Source organism: Rhinopithecus roxellana, chromosome 2, assembly GCF_007565055.1.
Source record: "Rhinopithecus roxellana isolate Shanxi Qingling chromosome 2, ASM756505v1, whole genome shotgun sequence".
In the NCBI taxonomy this organism is placed as follows: Eukaryota; Metazoa; Chordata; class Mammalia; order Primates; family Cercopithecidae; genus Rhinopithecus; species Rhinopithecus roxellana.
In genome coordinates, this window is record NC_044550.1 from 37824034 (window position 1) to 37843536 (window position 19503).

At 35.4% G+C, this 19503-nt stretch overlaps 1 protein-coding gene across 3 annotated transcripts in view; it reads left to right on the forward strand.

The window, feature by feature from the left end:
• RCHY1 (ring finger and CHY zinc finger domain containing 1) overlaps positions 1-19503 on the forward strand; it is a 40702-nt gene that overhangs the window by 514 nt on the left and 20685 nt on the right. Inside the window, exons 1-3 of one of the 3 annotated variants that reach the window (XM_030916094.1) lie at positions 20-144; positions 4922-5041; positions 5286-5401. The exons of 1 other annotated variant lie outside the window; for it this stretch is intronic. Coding sequence is in view for 1 of the 2 variants with exons in the window: in XM_010377126.2 (XP_010375428.1) it covers positions 4922-5041; positions 5286-5401 (236 nt within the window). In the remaining variant the exon portion in view is untranslated. Of the gene's footprint in view, positions 1-19; positions 145-4921; positions 5042-5285; positions 5402-19503 lie in introns of those variants that run through there. One more of the 3 variants, XM_010377126.2, reaches the window with a different exon arrangement.

The following is a 19503-nucleotide window of genomic DNA, read 5'->3' on the forward strand; positions in this document are numbered from 1 at the left end:
CCCGACAAGCTTCTTCCGGGCTGGGCTGGGGCGGGCTGGACAGCTGGTTAGGCTTGGATTTAAGTTTGAGGTTAACCTGCTTTTCAGGATACCTTTTCCACCTGGAATTGGGTTCCTCTTGAGGAGAACGTTTTTGGCAAGGCGGTAAGCCCCACCTTTCCTACCTGCTTCGTACCTTGAAAGCAAAACCCTTCTTTATTGGGAAGTGATTAGGCTTGCACAGTGGTCTCTTTGCCAGTGGGCTTATTCGTCTTTTGCTGCCGAAGTAGACTGAGGCAGCCCCGGGCCTGTACTGGGTTTTCCGTTCAGGTGTGTGATGAAATAATGGAAGTGGAGATAATGGAAATAAACAAGTGGAGAACCCGAATACGATTTCAGCTCCTGTAGTAAAGTTTTATAGCCTGCCAGCTTAATTTTAGAGGCAATGCGTATGTTCAGACCTATGTAGCAGAAAACATGTGTCCCAAAAAAGAAGACAATCATGTAATTGGCATTAAATAGAAAATTATGTATAGGAAAGTGCCTAATAAGCTTGTATTGTTACTTTGAGAAAACTTCTTAATCTGTATTTGTTTTAAATTGACGCGTATTCAGTTGAAGTTTCCGGATTTTCCTTGCAAGAAACAGTACAAAAATTTCGCTTGGAAAACTTGGTCTTTGGAACCTCAACCACCCTATCCCCAAATCTTAGCTCTTCTCTTTAATAACTGTGATTTTAGCTAGCTCCTCTTTACCTCATGTGTGAAATGGAGATGATAGCGCCTGTTTCATAAAAGTGTATGAGGATTATATACTAAAGGGCATGTATAGTGTTTAACAGGGTGCATTCCCTGAAGTAAATGAGTAGTAAATATATACCACCATGACTATTACTATCATGTATTACTACTATCTATCATCTATTACTAATATCATGACTATTACTATCAATCTGAGTATTATTATTTTTTGTCCTTTCACTTCACAAGTCAGCCTTGCTGGTCATTGCCTCATTATTAGAAGCAAGTTCTAGTCTCAGGCCTCTACGTGCATCCTAAACTCTTTTCTGTAGGTCATGGCTTGATGAACGTTGCTCCACTGCACTGGATGAAGCTCCTTAAAAATGTTGGTCAGCCACCAAATGTTGTGTAAGGAAATTGAATGCTATCCTTATGATTCAGTTTCTACTGAGATGTATTATTACTCTTTCAAACTTGAGGTCTAAAACGGAATTTAACATCTTGCCTGCCCCCCATAAACCACACAACTAGATCTGTGTATCATAACACTAAGATACTTTGCCCTGGGTGTCAAACAGGCTTTGCGCACCCCCTCCCCCGCCCCCCACCCCTTAAATACCAGAGGCCAAGTGAAGCATTTCAAGGAGGATGTGGTCAACTAGGTCAAATGCAGCTGTTTGAGTAAGATAACAGAATTGCCCTTTGGATTTGGCAGGAAGAGGTCACTGGTGATCTTGACAAGAAGAGTTCTAGTGGAGAGGTCAGGATTGGAGTGGATTTAAGAGAGAATGGGAGGAGTGTTTTTGAAAATAGCACTTATAGGCTATTCTTGGGGTTTTGCTGTAAAGGGGAGCAAATAATAAGGTGTGGTTGCTGGGAGATATGGCACGATATTTTTTCCTCTTTAAGAGAGGAATTATTACAGCATGTTTGTATATTCTAGGAAATGATACAATAGAGTGAGAACATTTTATAATGCAGGAGAGAGAGAGAGAAAACTGTAAGGGCATTGTCCTTGAGTAGCCAAAGGGTATGAAATCCAGTGCACAAGTGAAGAAGTCGGCCTTAGAAACATAGACTGTCAGTTCTTCGTAAGGGAAGGCAGAGGATGAGGTATATCTGCAAGTAAGTTAATAGAGATTATAGGAGGGTGTTCTTTTCAGGCCTATCAGCAGGAAGTAGGTTTACTGTTTTTATAGTGAAATAAGGTCATCAGCAGAGTGTTAAGGAGGAAGAAAGAGTTGTTAGAGTTTTAAAGCCAGAGGAGAAGTGAAATGATCATCTAAATCTTAGGTCTTAGACTCTAGAAGAGTGACAGAATTGATTGGGGAAACGTGATAGTAAGTGTCCACTTCATATGAACCAGCAAGGATGGTGATGCTTTTTCTCTAGCGATATTCAGCTGCTTCTGATATAAGTCAAATAGGGTTTAACCAGGGTTGGGATTGTTATCCGTGAGTGTAGAGGAAGAGAGAAGGGAACTAGGGTGTTGCAAGGGGAGACTTGGAGTAAGTTAGGGAGGAGTTAATGGTTAGAGAATTTCATGCTTGGAATTGAGATGCAGAGAGGGTGCGCTGCTGTTCTGTAGCAGTGGTTTTCAAAGTGTGGTGAATGGACCCCTGGGGATTCCCGAGATCCTTTCAGGGGGTCTGCAAGGCCAAAACTACTTTCTGTGAATACTAAGATACTTGTTTTTTTTTCAGTCTGTTGACACATGCACGGATGGTGGAAAAGCACTGTTTAATACTGCTAGTACCTTAGCTTGAATCAAGACAGTGGCACTGAACTACACCTATAGTTTTTTAAAAAAGCCAGCTTCTCTTAAAAATGTTGATAAAGCAGTAAAATCATTAATTTTAATCAAATTTCAACCCTTTATATGTCTTTTTAATATGCTGTTCAATGACATGGGAAGTTTTGATCAAACACTTCTGCAAACTGAAATTAGAGGGTTGTCTTGAGGAAAAGCTCTTGTGCAATTGGATTGTAAAGTGAACTAGTTATTTTTTTTCATGGAACAACTTTTTTACTTGAAAAAACTGTAGTCATTCACATTTGGGTGTTTGGCAGACATTTTCTCAAAAAGGAGAAAAGTGAGACTCACTACAAATGAAAATGACAGTATTTGTTGTCAGTGATAAAATTCAAGCTTTCACACAAAAATTAGAGTTTTGGAAAACTTTTATTAGCTTTTGAGAGATTGGAAGCTTTTTAAAAGACTTTTTTTTTGGTCAGATTTTCTTCAGTACCTAAAGACTTTTAATGAATATGATTTTTTGATATTACATGTTAAATGTGTGAACATTTAGAAGATGTAAATAACTCACTGAACTGGTATTTTCCAGATGACCAATGCATGAGCAAAACATCCATTTGAAGTGCAAGATAGATCAATAGATTTAAATGTAACCAAGGAAGAAAAGTTCACTGATATGATTTCAGATTTCATGTTGCAACTACCCTTTAAGAGTTGTTGTTCTAGTGTAATATCAGAGTATAATGTCCATAATTCTCCAAAAAGGCTATTAAAATACTTCTTTCTTTTCCAGTGTACATATTTGTGTGAGGTCAGAGTTTCTTCTTGTACTTCAGCCACAACTGTTTGAATGCATAAGCAGATACAAGAATTAAGCTGTTTGGGGGGAAATATATAGTTATTTTTCATCAAAATATGTTATTTATGTTAACAAGTAATGAGTTTGTTACTTTTAAAAAGAAGTAATATTTTAAAAACCTATCCTTTTTAATTTATAATATGGTATATGTCAATAGTTAAAATCCACATAAACCAAAGCTCTTGGGGATTCTCAATAATTTTAAAAAGTGTGAAGGGATCCTGAGACCAAACCATTTGAGAATGACTGTTCTACGGTATAACTGTGAGAATAGTGGGTTGGAGGACAAGGTTATTGGAAGTGACAAAGTCAAGGACTGAGAGTTGCAGAAAAAGGAAACTAGTTAAATGTTAAAATCTTTAATGAGTGAACTATGTTATGGTAAGTCAAGGCGTAGGAAGCCTTCAGAAATGAGTGGATCTGCAAGGTCACAGTGTATTGAAAAGTACTGAGTTAGCTCACTGGCCTGGAAATCTCTTGATATATTTGTAATGGTAAAGTTGCTGTAATGAAAAAACCCAACAGTGATGTAGATTAAAGAATAAAGGTTTTATTTCTTCCCATTTAACAATTCCAAGGCGAGTGATGCAGATTAGTGATGGGGTTTGTTCCACATGGTCACTCCAGGGACGCAATTTTTCTGTTGGTATCATTTTGTCATGTTTTAGGGCATATGGCCATCTGTCTGATAGAGCTGAACAATTGTACCTAGGAAGGAGACGATAAATTTTGGTGGACAACTGGCAGTCTTTGCCATGCTTGAAAACCAGGACTATCTCTTACATTTGTTGCATTTTCTGCAGTATTAGATACGAGGTTGATGATTAGTAAAAGCTAGTAAAATAAGAATATAATCTTTATTATTTTTAATGTAAATGAATTTATCTGGAAATGTGTAAGAAGAGGTTGCCTGTTTGCTGTTTAGGCTCAGAATGAAATTAGGGTGTTATATTAGTCTGTTTTCACACTGCTGATAAAGATATATCCAAAACTAGGAAGAAAAAGAGGTTTAATTGGACTTACAGTTCCACATGGCTGGGGAGGCCTGAGAATCATGGTGGAAGACGAAAGGCACTCCTTACATGGTGGTGGCAATAGAAAATGAGGAAGAAACAAAAGCAGAAACTCCTGATAAACCCATCAGACCTCATGAGATTTTATTCACTGTCATGAGACTAGCACGGGAGAGACTGGCCCCCGTGATTCAGTTACCTCCTACTGAGTCCCTCCCACAACACGTGGGAATTCTGGGAGATACATTTCAAGTTGAGATTTGGGTGGGGACACAGCCAAAGCATATCAGGTGTTGTGGGATTAGTGTTTAAATCTGGGGATTTCCTTCATAATTCTTTTGTTTTAAAGTTGTGTTCAACTTCATACAGACATAGTGACGTTGAAGGGAAGAATTAATATAAAATATGCCAAGAAACTAGTGAAATGTTATGTTTAGGATCAGTTTAGCAGCTGATCTATTGGATGTAATCTTTCAGTTCCATCCAGGAGGAGGAGGAAGAAATTTTCTTTTTGCATTGCACACTTGGTTTCTCTTGCTTCTTACTATATCTCTTTTCTCTTCATGGGGGTTAGGCACCTTGCTGTGACAAGCTTTATACTTGCCGCTTGTGTCATGATAACAATGAAGATCATCAACTAGATCGCTTTAAAGTGAAGGAAGTGCAGTGCATAAACTGTGAAAAAATTCAACATGTAAGATTTTATGACTTTTTATTTTCTTTTTAAAAACTGTATTAAGGTGGTTTGAAAACATTTAATCAAAAGTATTATAAATAAGACTTCTTTAACTTCTAGAATAAGCAATATCTTTGGTTTAGGTGTTTCAAACTTGTAAAAATAAACTGTATATACTTGAACATAAGTTCTAGATATTCCAATGGTAACTCAAAATGTTTTGGTTAGTTTATTGCAGTTTTTAATTATGTGTCTTTTTTAGGCCCAACAGACTTGTGAAGAATGTAGCACATTGTTTGGAGAATATTATTGCGATATATGCCATTTGTTTGACAAAGATAAGAAACAGTATCACTGTGAAAACTGTGGAATTTGTAGGTACTGTATGTAAAACGTTCTTATCTAATTGCTTCTAATGTATATGCAATAATTGTTTTTAAAATCAACTTTATTTAGGTGTAATTTACATCTGATAAAATACATTCATTTTAAGTGTCCAATTCAGTGAGTTTTGATAAATACTGGTATCTCTTTTACTATCAGCACAATCAAGCTATAGAACATATCCATTCTAAAAAGTTTATTCATGCCTTGTTAATAATTTAATTTACCCATCAATTATTGTATAGCTTTTTAGAATTTTACCTTTGGAATATGAAAGATGTTTTGTATAAAGTGTTTTATGGGCAACTGAGGTAGAGAATTGGGATAAATTTTTCCTTTGTAAAAATTAGGATTTAAAAAATTATCAAATACAGGGTGATTTTATAAAAATTGGAAAAAACAGAAAAGTAGAAATAATAAAAATAAAATAACCTACAGCCTAACTGCAGACAAGCTACTGTTGACATGTTGGTGTATAAGGAATTATTTTTTTTCTTAAAAAAACTCAAGTATTTTAGATGTATATTAAAACATGTATGTAAAGTGTGTCTAAAGTACAGTACAGTGAATAAGCCACTGAGTTTAGGAAAGGAGTGTTACCAATACTGTCAAAGCCCAAGGTGTTCCATGTTCAGTCCTTTCTTCTTGTCCCTGCTGGAGGTAATCACTGTCTTAAATATTTTAAATCACTTTCTTGCTTTTTTTTTTTTTTTTAATATAATTTGTTTTTAAGGAAGGATAACCAACCTACCAAAATATACAGAAATTATAAGCAAATGACTTTATGAATTTTAACAAATGAACATACCTTTGTAACCACTACCCAGATCAAGAAACAGAACATTCATAGCACCTTCATAGCTTCCTGTGTGCCCCCTCCAAATTAATACACTTCCCCAAAGGTAACCAGTATGCTGACTTTTGGAAGTTTTTAATAAATGGAATCATATAGTATATGTTCTTCTGTGTTTTATATGTTTTAAGGCCATGTCTTTCAGTGGTCACATACTTAAAATTATTACATTTTCCTGTATGATTGACCCATTTATTATTATATAATGTGTCTTTTTATCTTTAGTCATATTTCCTGCCCCAGGCTCTACTGTATCTGTATCAGCTTTCTTTTGATGAGTTTTTGCATGTATATCCTTTTCCATGTAGACATTTTTGTACATTTATATTTAAGGCATGTGCCTTGTAAAACAGCATATAGTTGAGTTTTAATTTTTCAATCCAGTTAGATAAAACTGTGTTTTACTTGGAGTATGTAGTTTGTTTTTTATTAATGTAGTTAGGATATATTTGTGTTTCAGTCTACAATTTTGGTAGTTTCTATTGCCTTATTATTTGTCTTTTTTTCCTCTCCTTTCTTTGGATTAATCTGTTGCTTTCCTATTTTGCTTTTATTCTCTATAGGCTTGTTAGTTATACGTTTTTCCATTATTTTCTTAGTGGTTATCTTAGAAATTATAACATACATCATTGGCTTACTAGAATAATATGTTTATCACTTCTTGGACAACGTTAGGACCTTAAACACTAAGAGTCTTTATATATAGTGCTATTGTTGTTATATATTTACCGTTTCTATTGCCCTTCTTTCCTGTAAGTCTCCAGCATTGTCTTTGGAGTTAATTTTCTTCTGCTTGAAGAATTGTCTTTAGTGTTTCTTTTAGTGAGGTCCTGCTGGTGATACATTCTCTCAGTTTTGTTTTTTTTTGTTTGTCTCTGAAAAATGTCTTCTTTTGCCTTCATTTCTGAATATTTTTGCTGGGTGTAGAATTCTGAGTTTACAGGTGTTGGTTCCCCCTGACCTTCCAACACTTTAAAGATATTTTGGTTCCATGGTTTCTGTTTAAAAATATCACCTCTCAGGATTATTATTTCTTCTTTGAAAGTAAAGTGTCTTTTATCCTCCTCTTGCTGTTTTTTAAGTTCTTAGCACTTTTTCCATGTGTCCAGGTTTGATTGAGTGTAAGATTTATCTGGCTTGGCGTTTGTAGCATTTCTTGAATCTGTGGCTTGATGTCTTCTGTCAATTTTGAAATATTTTTGGCCAGTTTCTGTTCAGATAATGTTTCTTTACCATTTTCCCACCTCTTCTGAGACTCCATTCCATAGATCTTTTTACTACATCCCATATCTCTTTTTTTTCCTGTATTTCTCCTACTTTGATTTTCTTTATGCTTCAATTGGACACTTTCCACGAATTATCTTCCAGGTCTCTATTCTGCTGTGTTGAAACTGCTGTTAAGCCTACCAAGTTATCTATTTATTTATTTAAGTTATGAAATTTATATCGAATTTTCATTCTTGTTATTTTCCAGTTGTCAGGGGAAATTGTTTACCTTTTTTTTCTTTGAATGTATTGATCACATAATTTAAAGGGCTGTGCCTTATAACTCCAATATCTTGATTACCTATGGGTAGGTTTTGTTTTCTGTTTTTTCCCCATTGGTGTTTGGTTCTGCCTTTTGACATGCTTTTTTTTTTTAGTTGATTGTTGGACATAATATGTAAAAATTTATTAAGCTCTGGAAGCAATTTTTTTTCCAGAGAGAACTTATTTTTCTTTCAGAAGGCAATTAATGTAGGGATGGATAACCTTAATCCAATTTAGCATTGATATTATTAGAGGCTAATTTTTGTTTTTTTTGTATGTCCTGTTCTATTTTGTTTTTTCTTTTTCCCCCTTTATTCTTATGCTCCTAGGACTTGGTCCCTTGGAGATCTTGACTTAAAGCTAGGGTTGCTTACCAGGCCCATCTCTTTTGTGGTGGAACCTGGACTCCAAATTTTGGCCCCCTAGCATAGGAATACTTTCAGAGAGTTTACTCAGTTTCTTAGGCTCTTACCTGTTGCTCTCTGTTTCGTTTCTTAGCTTGTCACAGCACAGTTTAGGGTCTAAAAATCTCTCAAGGAAGAAAGAAGTAGAGACTATTGACCTTGCCTCAGTATATTTCCTTTCTTTCTGATATCTTTGCCCTTCAAGCACTTAGTTGCTCTTTACTACTTTTAAACAGCTTGTTTGTTTTCTTTAAATTGAGTTTTTCTAGTTCTCAGTAAGAGTTTTAGTCCTATAGAAGCTACTTTGTCATGTGGAAGTGGAAGGTATATGTTTCGTTTTGCTTATTTTAAAAATCATATATATGGCCTTTCTTGCTGTTTTTTTTTTTTTTTTTTAACTGAGCTCTGTTTCTAAGAGTCATCCTATTTGATTAATTAACTTTAATTTATTTTCACTTTTGTAGTGTTATTTTGTATATCACATCTACACATAGCTTCTAATTACCATACACAACCAAGAAAATCATACCCTCTTTTATTAGTTGATTTATTGACTTTCAAGTTATTGTTACTGCAAAGTACATATCTCATGCTACATGGTAAATATTAAACTTCATGAGATCACGGTATTTTCATATTTTAAATTTCTATACCTGGGGGTGCTTTATGTCAGTGTCCCCAGTGCTTGGGGTGTGGATTCTGGTGCATGCCTTGTTAGGAACTGAGCTACACAGCAGGGGGTGAGTGGTGGGTGATCGAGCATTGCTGTCTGAGCTCTGCCTCCTGTCACATCAGTGGTGGCATTAGATTCTCATGCTCCTGTCACATCAGTGGTGGCATTAGATTCTCATGGGAGCACAAACCTTATTGTGAACTGTGCATGCAAGGTATCTAGGTTGTGTCCTTTTGAGAATCTAATGCCTGATTATCTGAGGTGGAGCAGTTTCATCCCGAAACTATCCCCCAACCTCGGTCCATGGAAAAACTGTCTTCCATGAAACCAGTCCCTGGTGCCAAAAAGGTTGGTGACCACTGCCTTATATACAGTAGGTGCACAGTAATGTGTAGGCAGTGTATCTTTGGCCGTGTTTTCAGTATTATGATAACCCTGAATATACTAGAAAAATTAGTCATCACCATTTACCATTTAAATATAATGGATTCTTTTTATTTTACAAAATATTTTAAAGCCCTTTTATGAATAATATGCAGACAAAAGAATAAAGGGTAGTGAAAAACAACTTCATTGGAAATTTTACTAAGAATTTGAACACTACAAACCCAAATTTTAATTCCATGTATTTCAAGTTGAAGATAATGTGTGCTCAAATATGTCAGTGTCCTTTGTAACTGCAGTTGACCCTTGAACAATGTGGGGGTTAAGGGCACCAACTGCCAGCTCAGTTGCAAATCTGAGTATAACTTTCAACTCCCCACAACTTAACTACTTTTTTTAGCCTGCTACTGACTGGAAGTCTTGCCAATAATACAAACAGTCAATTAATACATATTTTGTATGTTACATGTATTATATATTATATACTATATTCTTACAATAAACTAGAGAAAAATATTAGGACAATCATAAGGAGAAAATATGTTAACTGTTCATAAAGTGGAAATGGATCATCATAAAGGTCTTCATCCTTCTTCATGTTGAGTAGGCTGAAAAGAGGAAGAAGAGAGATTGGCTTTGCTATCTCGGGTGACAGAGGTAGAAGAAAATCTGCTTATAAGTAGGCTTGTGTACTTCAAATTTATGTTGTTCAAGGGTCAACTGTATTTACTTGTCAGTTGTCATGCTTGAATCTGGCACATGTGCATCGTGTAAATAACTGATTCTAGATTTTAGACACATTTCTGATAGGTTCTAGCTTGTAATTACTTCTGGTTCTTCTTGTATTTGCATCATCAAAATGCAATACTAATTCCAGATCTCAAATACACCACCAATAAGTCTTGGCTTATCATTACTTCTGTACATACATTACCAAATTCAAATCCATTTGAGAACTTTGAGAGTCATAATTTGGTTGAAGAAAAGATGACTTTCTTCATAATTGCATGCTTTGTAATTGCAAAACATTTTGATGAATTTTTTTCATTTTTACATCATCTGTTTCCTTCTAAGTGCTTTTACATATGTACCTGCTTTGAACATTTGTCCACTTATGAACCATATTAAGTGAATTTTGGTATACAAACATCATAAAAGATGGAAGAATATTACACACATCCTTTTAGCAAAATAGGATGGTCCAGGTTTTTGTCATGAAATAATGTAATTTGAAGTCCTTCCTAGTAAATGACTAAGTGAGGATACCATTTTTTGTTTTTAAATTTTTTTTTGGAGTCTCGCTCTGTCGCCCAAGCTGGAGTGCAGTGGCGTGATCTTGGCTCACTGCAACCTCCGCCTCCTGGGTTCAAGCAGTTCTCCTGCCTCAGCCTCCCGAATAGCTGGGATTACAGGCACTTGCCACCATGCCTGGCTAATTTTTGTATGTTTAGTAGGGATGGCACTTCACTGTGTTAGCCAGGATGGTCTTGATCTCCTGACCTCGTGATCTGTCTGCCTTGGCCTCCCAAAGTGCTGGAATTACAGGCGTGAGGCCACTGTGCCCAGCCACCATATTTTCTTTTTGTCCTTGAGATACATTGTTCATTCCTTTTTTTCAGTGAGACCGTTCTTATAGTACATCGTCTGAAAATCATAATCTGATTTATTGCTTATAGGATTGATTTCACCATCATTATATTCACCATCACCAGAGCACTGGTTCTCAACTGGGGACAGTTTTTTCCCAGGTGATATCTAGCAATGCCTGGAGACATTTTCAGCTGTTGTAACCAGGGGATGAGGGGTAGTGGATGCTAATGACAGCTACTGGATAGAGACCAGGGATGCTACTAAACATCCTATAATGTGCAAGATACTTTCCTGCCACAAAATATTATCTGGTTCAAAATGTAAATATTGCCTAGGTGGAGAACCTTCTAGTCTAGAGTGGTTATCTGCCTTTTTGCATTTATCTTCTACTTCATCTAAAATTTCCTGTCTTTTTTTTTTCTATTTGTGAAAAATGAAAAATTCTGATTTCTCAACTGTGTTCAAGGAGAACTACAAAGAAGGTATCTGCAGACTCTTTAATGCCTTCTGGAAAGATGATGTAATACTTTGAGCAGTATGGAAAGAAAACTGAAGGATTATGCATTAGTGATTATTTCATGTCGTTCTTTCATGTTTCCACATGAAAGGTCTTTCTACCATGCTTTGCATTTTAGTCTTTTTGTTAGGATAGTTGGGAACAATTGATAATTAATGTGAAAGGATTCCTAGGATACTGAAATACTAAAATTAGGAAAAATAAGATTATTAAGGTTCCATAATGTATCAGATTTATGAAAGCGTTCAATGGACCCATATGGTAATTGCAACCAGAATAGAATGAGTTTATTCTATTAAATAAAAAGCAGATTTTCTTCCTTGGAAGATTTCTAAAGAAAGAATAAATGTCATAATATATTCATCTTTAAAACAATTGATTAAAAAAAGAACTAGACCTGGGTACAGAGTGGATATTGTTTAAAAAAGGCTTTTGCAGTCATAAAGATTTGTTAAATGCTGAATTTAATTAAAATCCCTTCTTAGAACTTTTTTTTTTGAGACGGAATTTCGCTCTTATTGTCCAGGCTGGAGTAAAACGGCACTATCTTGGCTCACTGAAACCTCCGCCTTCTGGGTTCAAGAGATTCTCCTGCCTCAAGCATCCTGAGTAGCTGGGATTACAGGCATGTGCCACCATGCCTGGCAAATTTTGTATTTTTCATAGAGATGGGGTTTCTCCATGTTGGTCAGGCTGGTCTTGAGCTCCCTACCTCAGGTGATCCTCCCACCTTGGCCTCCCGAAGTGCTGGGATTACAGGTGTGAGCCACTGCGTCAGGCCTTTTCAGAACTTTTAACTTGTTAATTGTACAGTGCAAATATCCAAGTGTATTGAATTTCTAATAACTATTTGATTGTAGAATCCTTTTCATGTTCAGTGGAACATAGGAGATGTTTAATGTATAGAATAAGAGAATTTTCAAATAGAAAAGTTGTTTTATATTTTATGTTACTGGGTATTGTAATATTATGTGACTCAGGTTATAGACAAACAATTATGTTCACTTCAAGTAGGTATTTTAGGAGGCATTTTATCTTTTGTCATTGTTCAAAAACATTTGAAATGTTTATTTTCTGCAGTTGCTTTTAATGAGTGCATATGGCATACTGAAAAATTACCCTCGAGGATTTTTGAGTTCTTTTGGTTTTTAAAAAATCTGCCAAAAGATATTGGAAGCAAAATTGATTGAGATTGACAAATACTGTCTTTAGTCAAATGATATATGATCATCAATAATGACTATTGTTTTTTAAATAATAAAAATACTAAAAGAGCTGGGCGTGGTGACTCACACCTCTAATCCTAGCAGTTTGGGAGGCCGAGGCAGGGGGACCACCTGAGGTTGGGAGTTTGAGACCAGCCTGACCAACATGGAAAAACCCTGTCTCTACTAAAAATACAAAATTAGCCGGGCGTGGTGGTGTATGTCTATAATCCCAGCTATTCGGGAGGCTGAGGCAGGAGAATCGCTTGAAACTGGGAGGCGGAGGTTGCAGTGAGCCAAAATCGTGCCATTGCACTCCAGCCTGGGCAATAAGAGCAAAACTCTAATATATATAATATACATATATTTTATTATATATAATATATAAAATATTTATGTATTATATCTTTTGTTATATATATATTGAGCAACTGGTTAGAGTTGAAAACTCTTTATCCTTTCATGGTAACTTTTAAAAAAAATCATGTTATTTGAATGTATTAATTCCTGTATTTTTGTTTGAAAATCAGTCTTTTTTGGAGCTGTACATACTTGATAGTCTTTTGCACCAAGTCTTTTTTGGGAATTAAACATTTTTGTCTTAGGTATATCGTGAAAGTTTGTCATTGCTTTTAGTTCATTAAATAAATCTATAAGGCAAGGATGAACAGATCTTCTTGGCATAGCTCTCCTACTAAAATTTCTACTCTTGACCCTATTGCTTTATCTAAGATATATGTGACTCTCATCTGGAGGTGTGGGCTTGAAAAATTGCTGTTCATCCTTAGGCAAGAATCACTGTAAGCAAATCAAGTGCTTCTTACAGAGTTTAATTGTGTATTATTCCTGATTTACGTTTTAATATAGCTTGATTATAGTTACAGATTATCTTTGGACCGTGGCTATGTTTCTCTAAGACTGATGTGCCCTAAAGATGGGTTTTCAGTTTTCGGTAAATACGAGCAAACATCTGGTCTTAATTTTTTGGTAATGGACATATATCCTTACTGTAATGTACAAGAATGAGCTTTTTAAAAAATGAGGAAATAACCGGTTTCTCATTGTTATTAAGCACCAGAGCTTATTATAAGACAGAATTGCATAGCAGAAGTGGTTGCTGTGTTCTGATTATCCTTATTTTTATTGACATGGATTAGATGTACATAGTTTTGGACTACATGGGTAATTCAGTGCATTCATATAATCAAATCAGGGTAATTGGGTTATCCATTACCTTAAATATTTATTGTTTTTTGAGAAAGGGTCTTGCTCTATTGCCCAGGCTAGAGTTCAATGGCACCATCATGTCTCACTGCAGCCTCAACCTCCCAGGTTTATGTGATTCTCCCACCTCAGCCTCCTGGGTAGCTGGGACTATAGGCATGTGCCACCATACCCAGCTACTTTTTTTGTGGAGATGGGGTTTCCCCATGTTGCCCAGGCTTAAAAATTTATACTAGAAACATTTGAATTCTCTTTTAGGTAGTTTGAAATGTATAATCAATTAATGTAAACCATAGTCACCCTACTGATCCATCAAACACCAGGGCTTATTTCTTCTAAGTGTATATTTGTATCCATTAATCAACCTTTCTTCATCCCCTCCTCTGCCCCATCCTTCCTACCCTTGTTGGCTTCTGGTATCTTCCAGCCTAGTCTCTATCTTCATGACATCCAGTTTTTGGCTCCCACATGTGATTGAGAACATGTGATATTTGTCTTTCTGTGGTTGGCTTGTTTCACTTAACGTAATGACCCATCCGTTCCATGTTGCTGTAAATGACAGGATTTCATTCTTTTTAATGGCTGAATAATATACCATAATGTACATATACCATATTTTCTTTATCCATTCATCCACTGATGGATACTAAGGTTGATTCCATATTTTGACTGTTGTGAGTAGTGCTGCAGTAAAACATGGGAGTGCAGATACCATTTGATATACTGATTTCCCCTTAGATATGCACTTGTAGTGGACTTGCTGGATCATATAGTGCTCTATGTTTAGTCTTTTTGGGAGATCTCCATACAGATTGCCACAGTTGCTGTATTAATTTATATTTCCACAAATAGTATACAAGCGTTCCACTTTATATCCTCACCAGCATCTGTTATTCCCTGTCTTTTATGATATAAGCCATTCTAACTGGGATGTGATGATACCTCATTGTGGTTTTGACTTCCGTTTCTCTGATGATAGTGATGTTGAGTATTTTCTCATGTACCTGTTGGTCATTTGTTTGTCTTTTGAGAAATGACTGCACCAGGTCTTTGGACTATTTTAAAATCAGATTATTTATTTTTTTGTTATTAAGTTGTCTGAGCTTTTTATATATTCTGGTTATTAATTCCTTGTCAGGTAGATAGTTTGCAAATAGTTTCTCTCATTCTGTGGATTGTCTCTTCACTTTGTTGTTTGTTTCCTGTGCTGTGCAGAAGCTTTTTAGCTTGATGTAATTCTGTCTTGTCTATTTTTGTTTCTGTTGTGTGTGCTTTTGAGATCTTACACAAAAAATCTTTGCCAAGATCAGTGTCCTGGAGAGTTTCCCCAGTGTTTTTTTTTCACAAGTTTTATAATTTCAGGTCTTAGGTTTAAGTCTTTAATCCATTTTGATTTGATTTCTGTGTACGGTGAGAGATAAACATCTAGTTTCATTTTTCTGCATATGGTTATCCTGTTTTTTTCTGCACCATTTATTGAAGAGATTGTCCTTTTTCCATTGTACATTCTTAGCACCTTTCTTGAATATGAGTTAGCTGTAAGTGCATACATTTATATGTGGGTTCTCTGTTCTATATAATTGGCCTATTTGTCTCTTTTTATGCCAGTACCATGCTGATTTGGTTACAATAGCTTTGTAGTATATTTTGAAGTTAGGTAGTGTGAAATGTCTCCAGTTTTTTTTTTTTTTTGTTCAGGATTGCTTTGACTATTCAGGGTCTTTTGTGGTGCTCTATAAACTTTAGGATTTCTTTTCTTTCTCTTCCTTCCTTCCTTTCTTTAAATGTTTGTTATAATTCAGCAGTGAAACCATCAGGTTGTGGGCTTTGCTTTGATGTGAAACTTTTTGTCATGGCTCCAATCTCATTACTTGTTACTGGCTTATTGAGGTTTTCTGTTTTTTTGTGGTTCAATGTCGGAAGGTTGGATGTGTCCAGGAATTTATCTATTCTAGGTTTTCCAATTTGTGGTCATATAGTTGTTCATAATAGTATCTACCTTTGTATTTCTGTGATATGAGTTCTTATGTTTTCTCTTTTGTTTCTGGTTTTCTTTTCTTCGTAGTCTATTAAATTTGTTTTGATTTTATCTTTTCCAAAACACCAGCTTTTGTTTTATTGGTCTTTTGTATTGTGTCTTTAGTCTCACTGTCATTTTTTTCTGCTCTGCTCTTTATTATTTCTTTCCTTTTACCAATTTTGAGTTTGTGAAGTCTGTCCGGGGGTAATCCAGTCATCTTTATTTTTCTTCTGTGTACGACTTTCCTTTTTTTTTTTTTAATGGCTGCTTTTAAGATTTTTTCTTTGTCTCTGGTTTTGACAAATAGATTATGACGTTCCATTGTATAGTTTTCTTCATGTTGTGCTTAGGGTTTGTTGAGCTTTTTGAATTCATTGGTTTATAGTTTTTTTATTAATTTCAGGAAAGTTTTGGCTATTACTATTTCAGATGTTTTTTCAGTCTTCCCCTTCCCCTGCTTCCTACCTTAGGGATCTCCAGTTGCATGTGTTGAAAGAAAAACTTAAGACAAATTAAACTTAACAGAGTTTAATTGAGCAAAGAATGATTTGCAAGTTGGTAGCCCCAAAATGATAATAGGTTCAGACCAACATTGTCTCTGCCATGTGGTCAGAGAGGATTTATGGACAGAAAGAGGAAAGTGACAGAAAATGAGTAAGTACGGAAACAACTGGATTGGTTACAGCTCAGCATTTGCCTTATTTGAACACAGTTTGAACAGAGGACTGCCTGTGATTGGCTGAAACTTGGTGATTGATTAGTACAAGAGTAGGTTACTGTATGTAAACACATCTGGTTAGGTTACAGTTAACTATGTACAGCAAAGCCTTTAGGATGAACTTAAAATATGTAAGAGGCAGTGTTAGGCTCAACTGAACACATGTGTATTAGGTTGCTTGAAGTTGTCTCACAGCTTACTCATGCTCTGTCATTAAAAAAAAAATTCCGTTTTCTTCCTATTTCATTTCAGATAGTTTCTGTTACTGTGCCTTCAAGTTGACTACCTTTTTGTTAGCAATATCAAACTTGCCATTAAGTTCATCAGTGTATTTTTAAATCTCAGACCTTGTAGTTTTTATGTCTAGAAGTTTGATTTGGGTCTTTAAACATATTTTCCATATTTTACTACTTTTTTAATGTAATGGTATACAGTTATAATAACTTTTAATGCCCTCTATTTTAACACATCTGTCACTTCTGGGTTGATTGATTGATTATTCTTCTCATTTTAGGTTGTGTTTTTCTGCCTCCTTGCTGCCTGGTTATTGTGGGTTGGATATCAGATATGATTTTTCTTTCTTTCTTCTTCTTCTTCTTTTTTTTTTTTTTTTTACCATGTTTAGTGCTGGATATTTTTGTATTCCTGTAAATCTTCTTGAGCTTTGTTTTGGGATGCAGTTAAGTTGCTTGGAAACAGTTTAGACTGTTGGTTTCTCTAGACTCTCTCAGCTCATCATTTCAATCATGATGTCAGTTAGGGCTCATTTACTTTGTTTGTTGTCTCTCACAGATCACTCTGTGTTGTTGCCTCATGTTCAGTGAAACCGCTGTTTCATATATTCTGTCTTTTGTCATTATTGTTTCAGATGGGAGGGTAGATCTGATCTTGGTTATTCTATCTTTGGCAGTAGTGGAAACTTCCCTGCAGGGTTTTACTTACGGAGTTTGACAGGCTATTCTAAAGTTCATTTGTAAGAGAAAATTCACAATAGCTGAGTAAATTTTGCAGGAAGGACAACGAAGAGTGGATTGCCATTCTGTATATCAAAACATGATAAAGCTATAGTAATTCAAATAGTTTACTATTTGTGCCAGAACAGACAAATAGATAAATGGATAAACATAGTGTGTGTGTGTGTGTGTGTGTTTGTGTTTGTGTATACACAGACAAATATTTATACATATGAATTTATGGCAAAAGTGACATTTCAAATCAGGAAAGGGTAGTATTAAGATAGTTGATTATCCATTCAGAAACCAAAAATTGACTCTTCAAACTGTATTCATTAGAATATGGATTTAGCGTCTTGTGACAGAAATCCAAAGTAATGGTGGTTCAAGAAAGGCAGAAGTTCATTTCTCATGGAAAAGTCTGAGTTGTGTAGCTAAACAGGAACTCGGGCTCTTCTTGTTTTTTTGCCTTGTCATCCACAAGATATTTTCTTGTCTCTGTAGTCTAAAATGCCTCATATTCTGGTCTGTAGAAAGGCTACAGTTAGGTGAAGGGAAGGCATATTTTTCCTCTTAAGGGCACAGTGCAGAATTTTCATGTATCTCTTCTGTTCCCAATCTCCAGGTATGTTGGAAAATAGTCTTTATTCAGGACAGTTCTGAATAGCTCATTGCTTAGCTAAGTGTCATATTATTGTAGAAGAAGTGGAGAATAGAAATTTAGGGACAAGTAGCAATCTAACCTTTGCCATACATAACAAATTTCAAATGGATTAAAGAAAAATATAAAAATGAAAAGCTGGAAGTACTAGAAGCATACATAGGAGAGTCTGTTTATGATCTATAGGTGATAAAAGTATTTCCTAAGCAAGAGGCAGAAAGCATAAGCTATACAGGAAAATATTGATGGCTTTTTACTACATAGTAATCAAAAATGGCTGTATGACAAAGTTAAGAGAAATCACAGACCAGAAAAGTAAATATAAATATGCAAATAAAATTGATATTCATATGTAAATATAATATAGGCAAATGAAAATATTGATATTATATAAATGAAAAAACTAATATTCATGATATTTTTTTACCTGTAAATTGGTTAAAAACAAATACTTTAGTAGAAAAATGGACAGAGCATATGAACAATCTACAAAGAAATCCAAGTAGTTCATAAACATTAATGTACATTCCCTGTCTCATAATTTGCAAAATGCAAATTAAAATGATATCTTTTGTTTGTCTATTTAATACAAGTAACCATTGTTAGCCAAAGTGTGGGGAACATGGTTACTCTCATGCAGTGTTGGTGGAAGTATAAATTGGTACTGTCTATTTGGAGGTCAGTTTGGCAGTATCACAATGTTGCAATATCTTCTGACTCAGTAGTTTCACTTCTAGGAATCTTGTAAAAAAATAACATGTGAACTAAGTCATGTCTGGACAAGGATGTTTATTGTATCATTGTAGCAACTAAAGATCATAAATTATATCAATGAGGGAATATTTAAAAAAATTAGTATACATCCATGCCATTAATGTAGCTATTAAGAAGAATGACCAGGTACTCCTCTGAGATGAAGCTTCCAGAGGAACGATCAGGCAGTAACATTTGCTGTTCAGCAATGTTCACTCTTCTGCAATCTCTGCTGCTGATACCCAGGGAAATAGGGTCTGGAGTGGACCTCCAGCAAACTCCAACAGACCTGCAGCTGAGGGTCCTGACTGTTAGAAGGAAAACTAACAAACAGAAAGGACATCCACACCAAAACCCCATCTGTACATCACCATCATCAAAGACCAAAGGTAGATAAAACCACAAAGGTGGGGAAAAAACAGAGCAGAAAAGCTGAAAATTCTAAAAATCAGAGCACCTCTCCCCCTCCAAAGGAACGCAGTTCCTCGCCAGCAATGGAAAAAAGCTGGACAGAGAATGACTTTGACGAGTTGAGAGAAGAGGGCTTCAGACAATCAAACTTCTCCAAGCTAAAGGAGGAAGTTCGAACCCATCGCAAAGAAGCTAAAAAC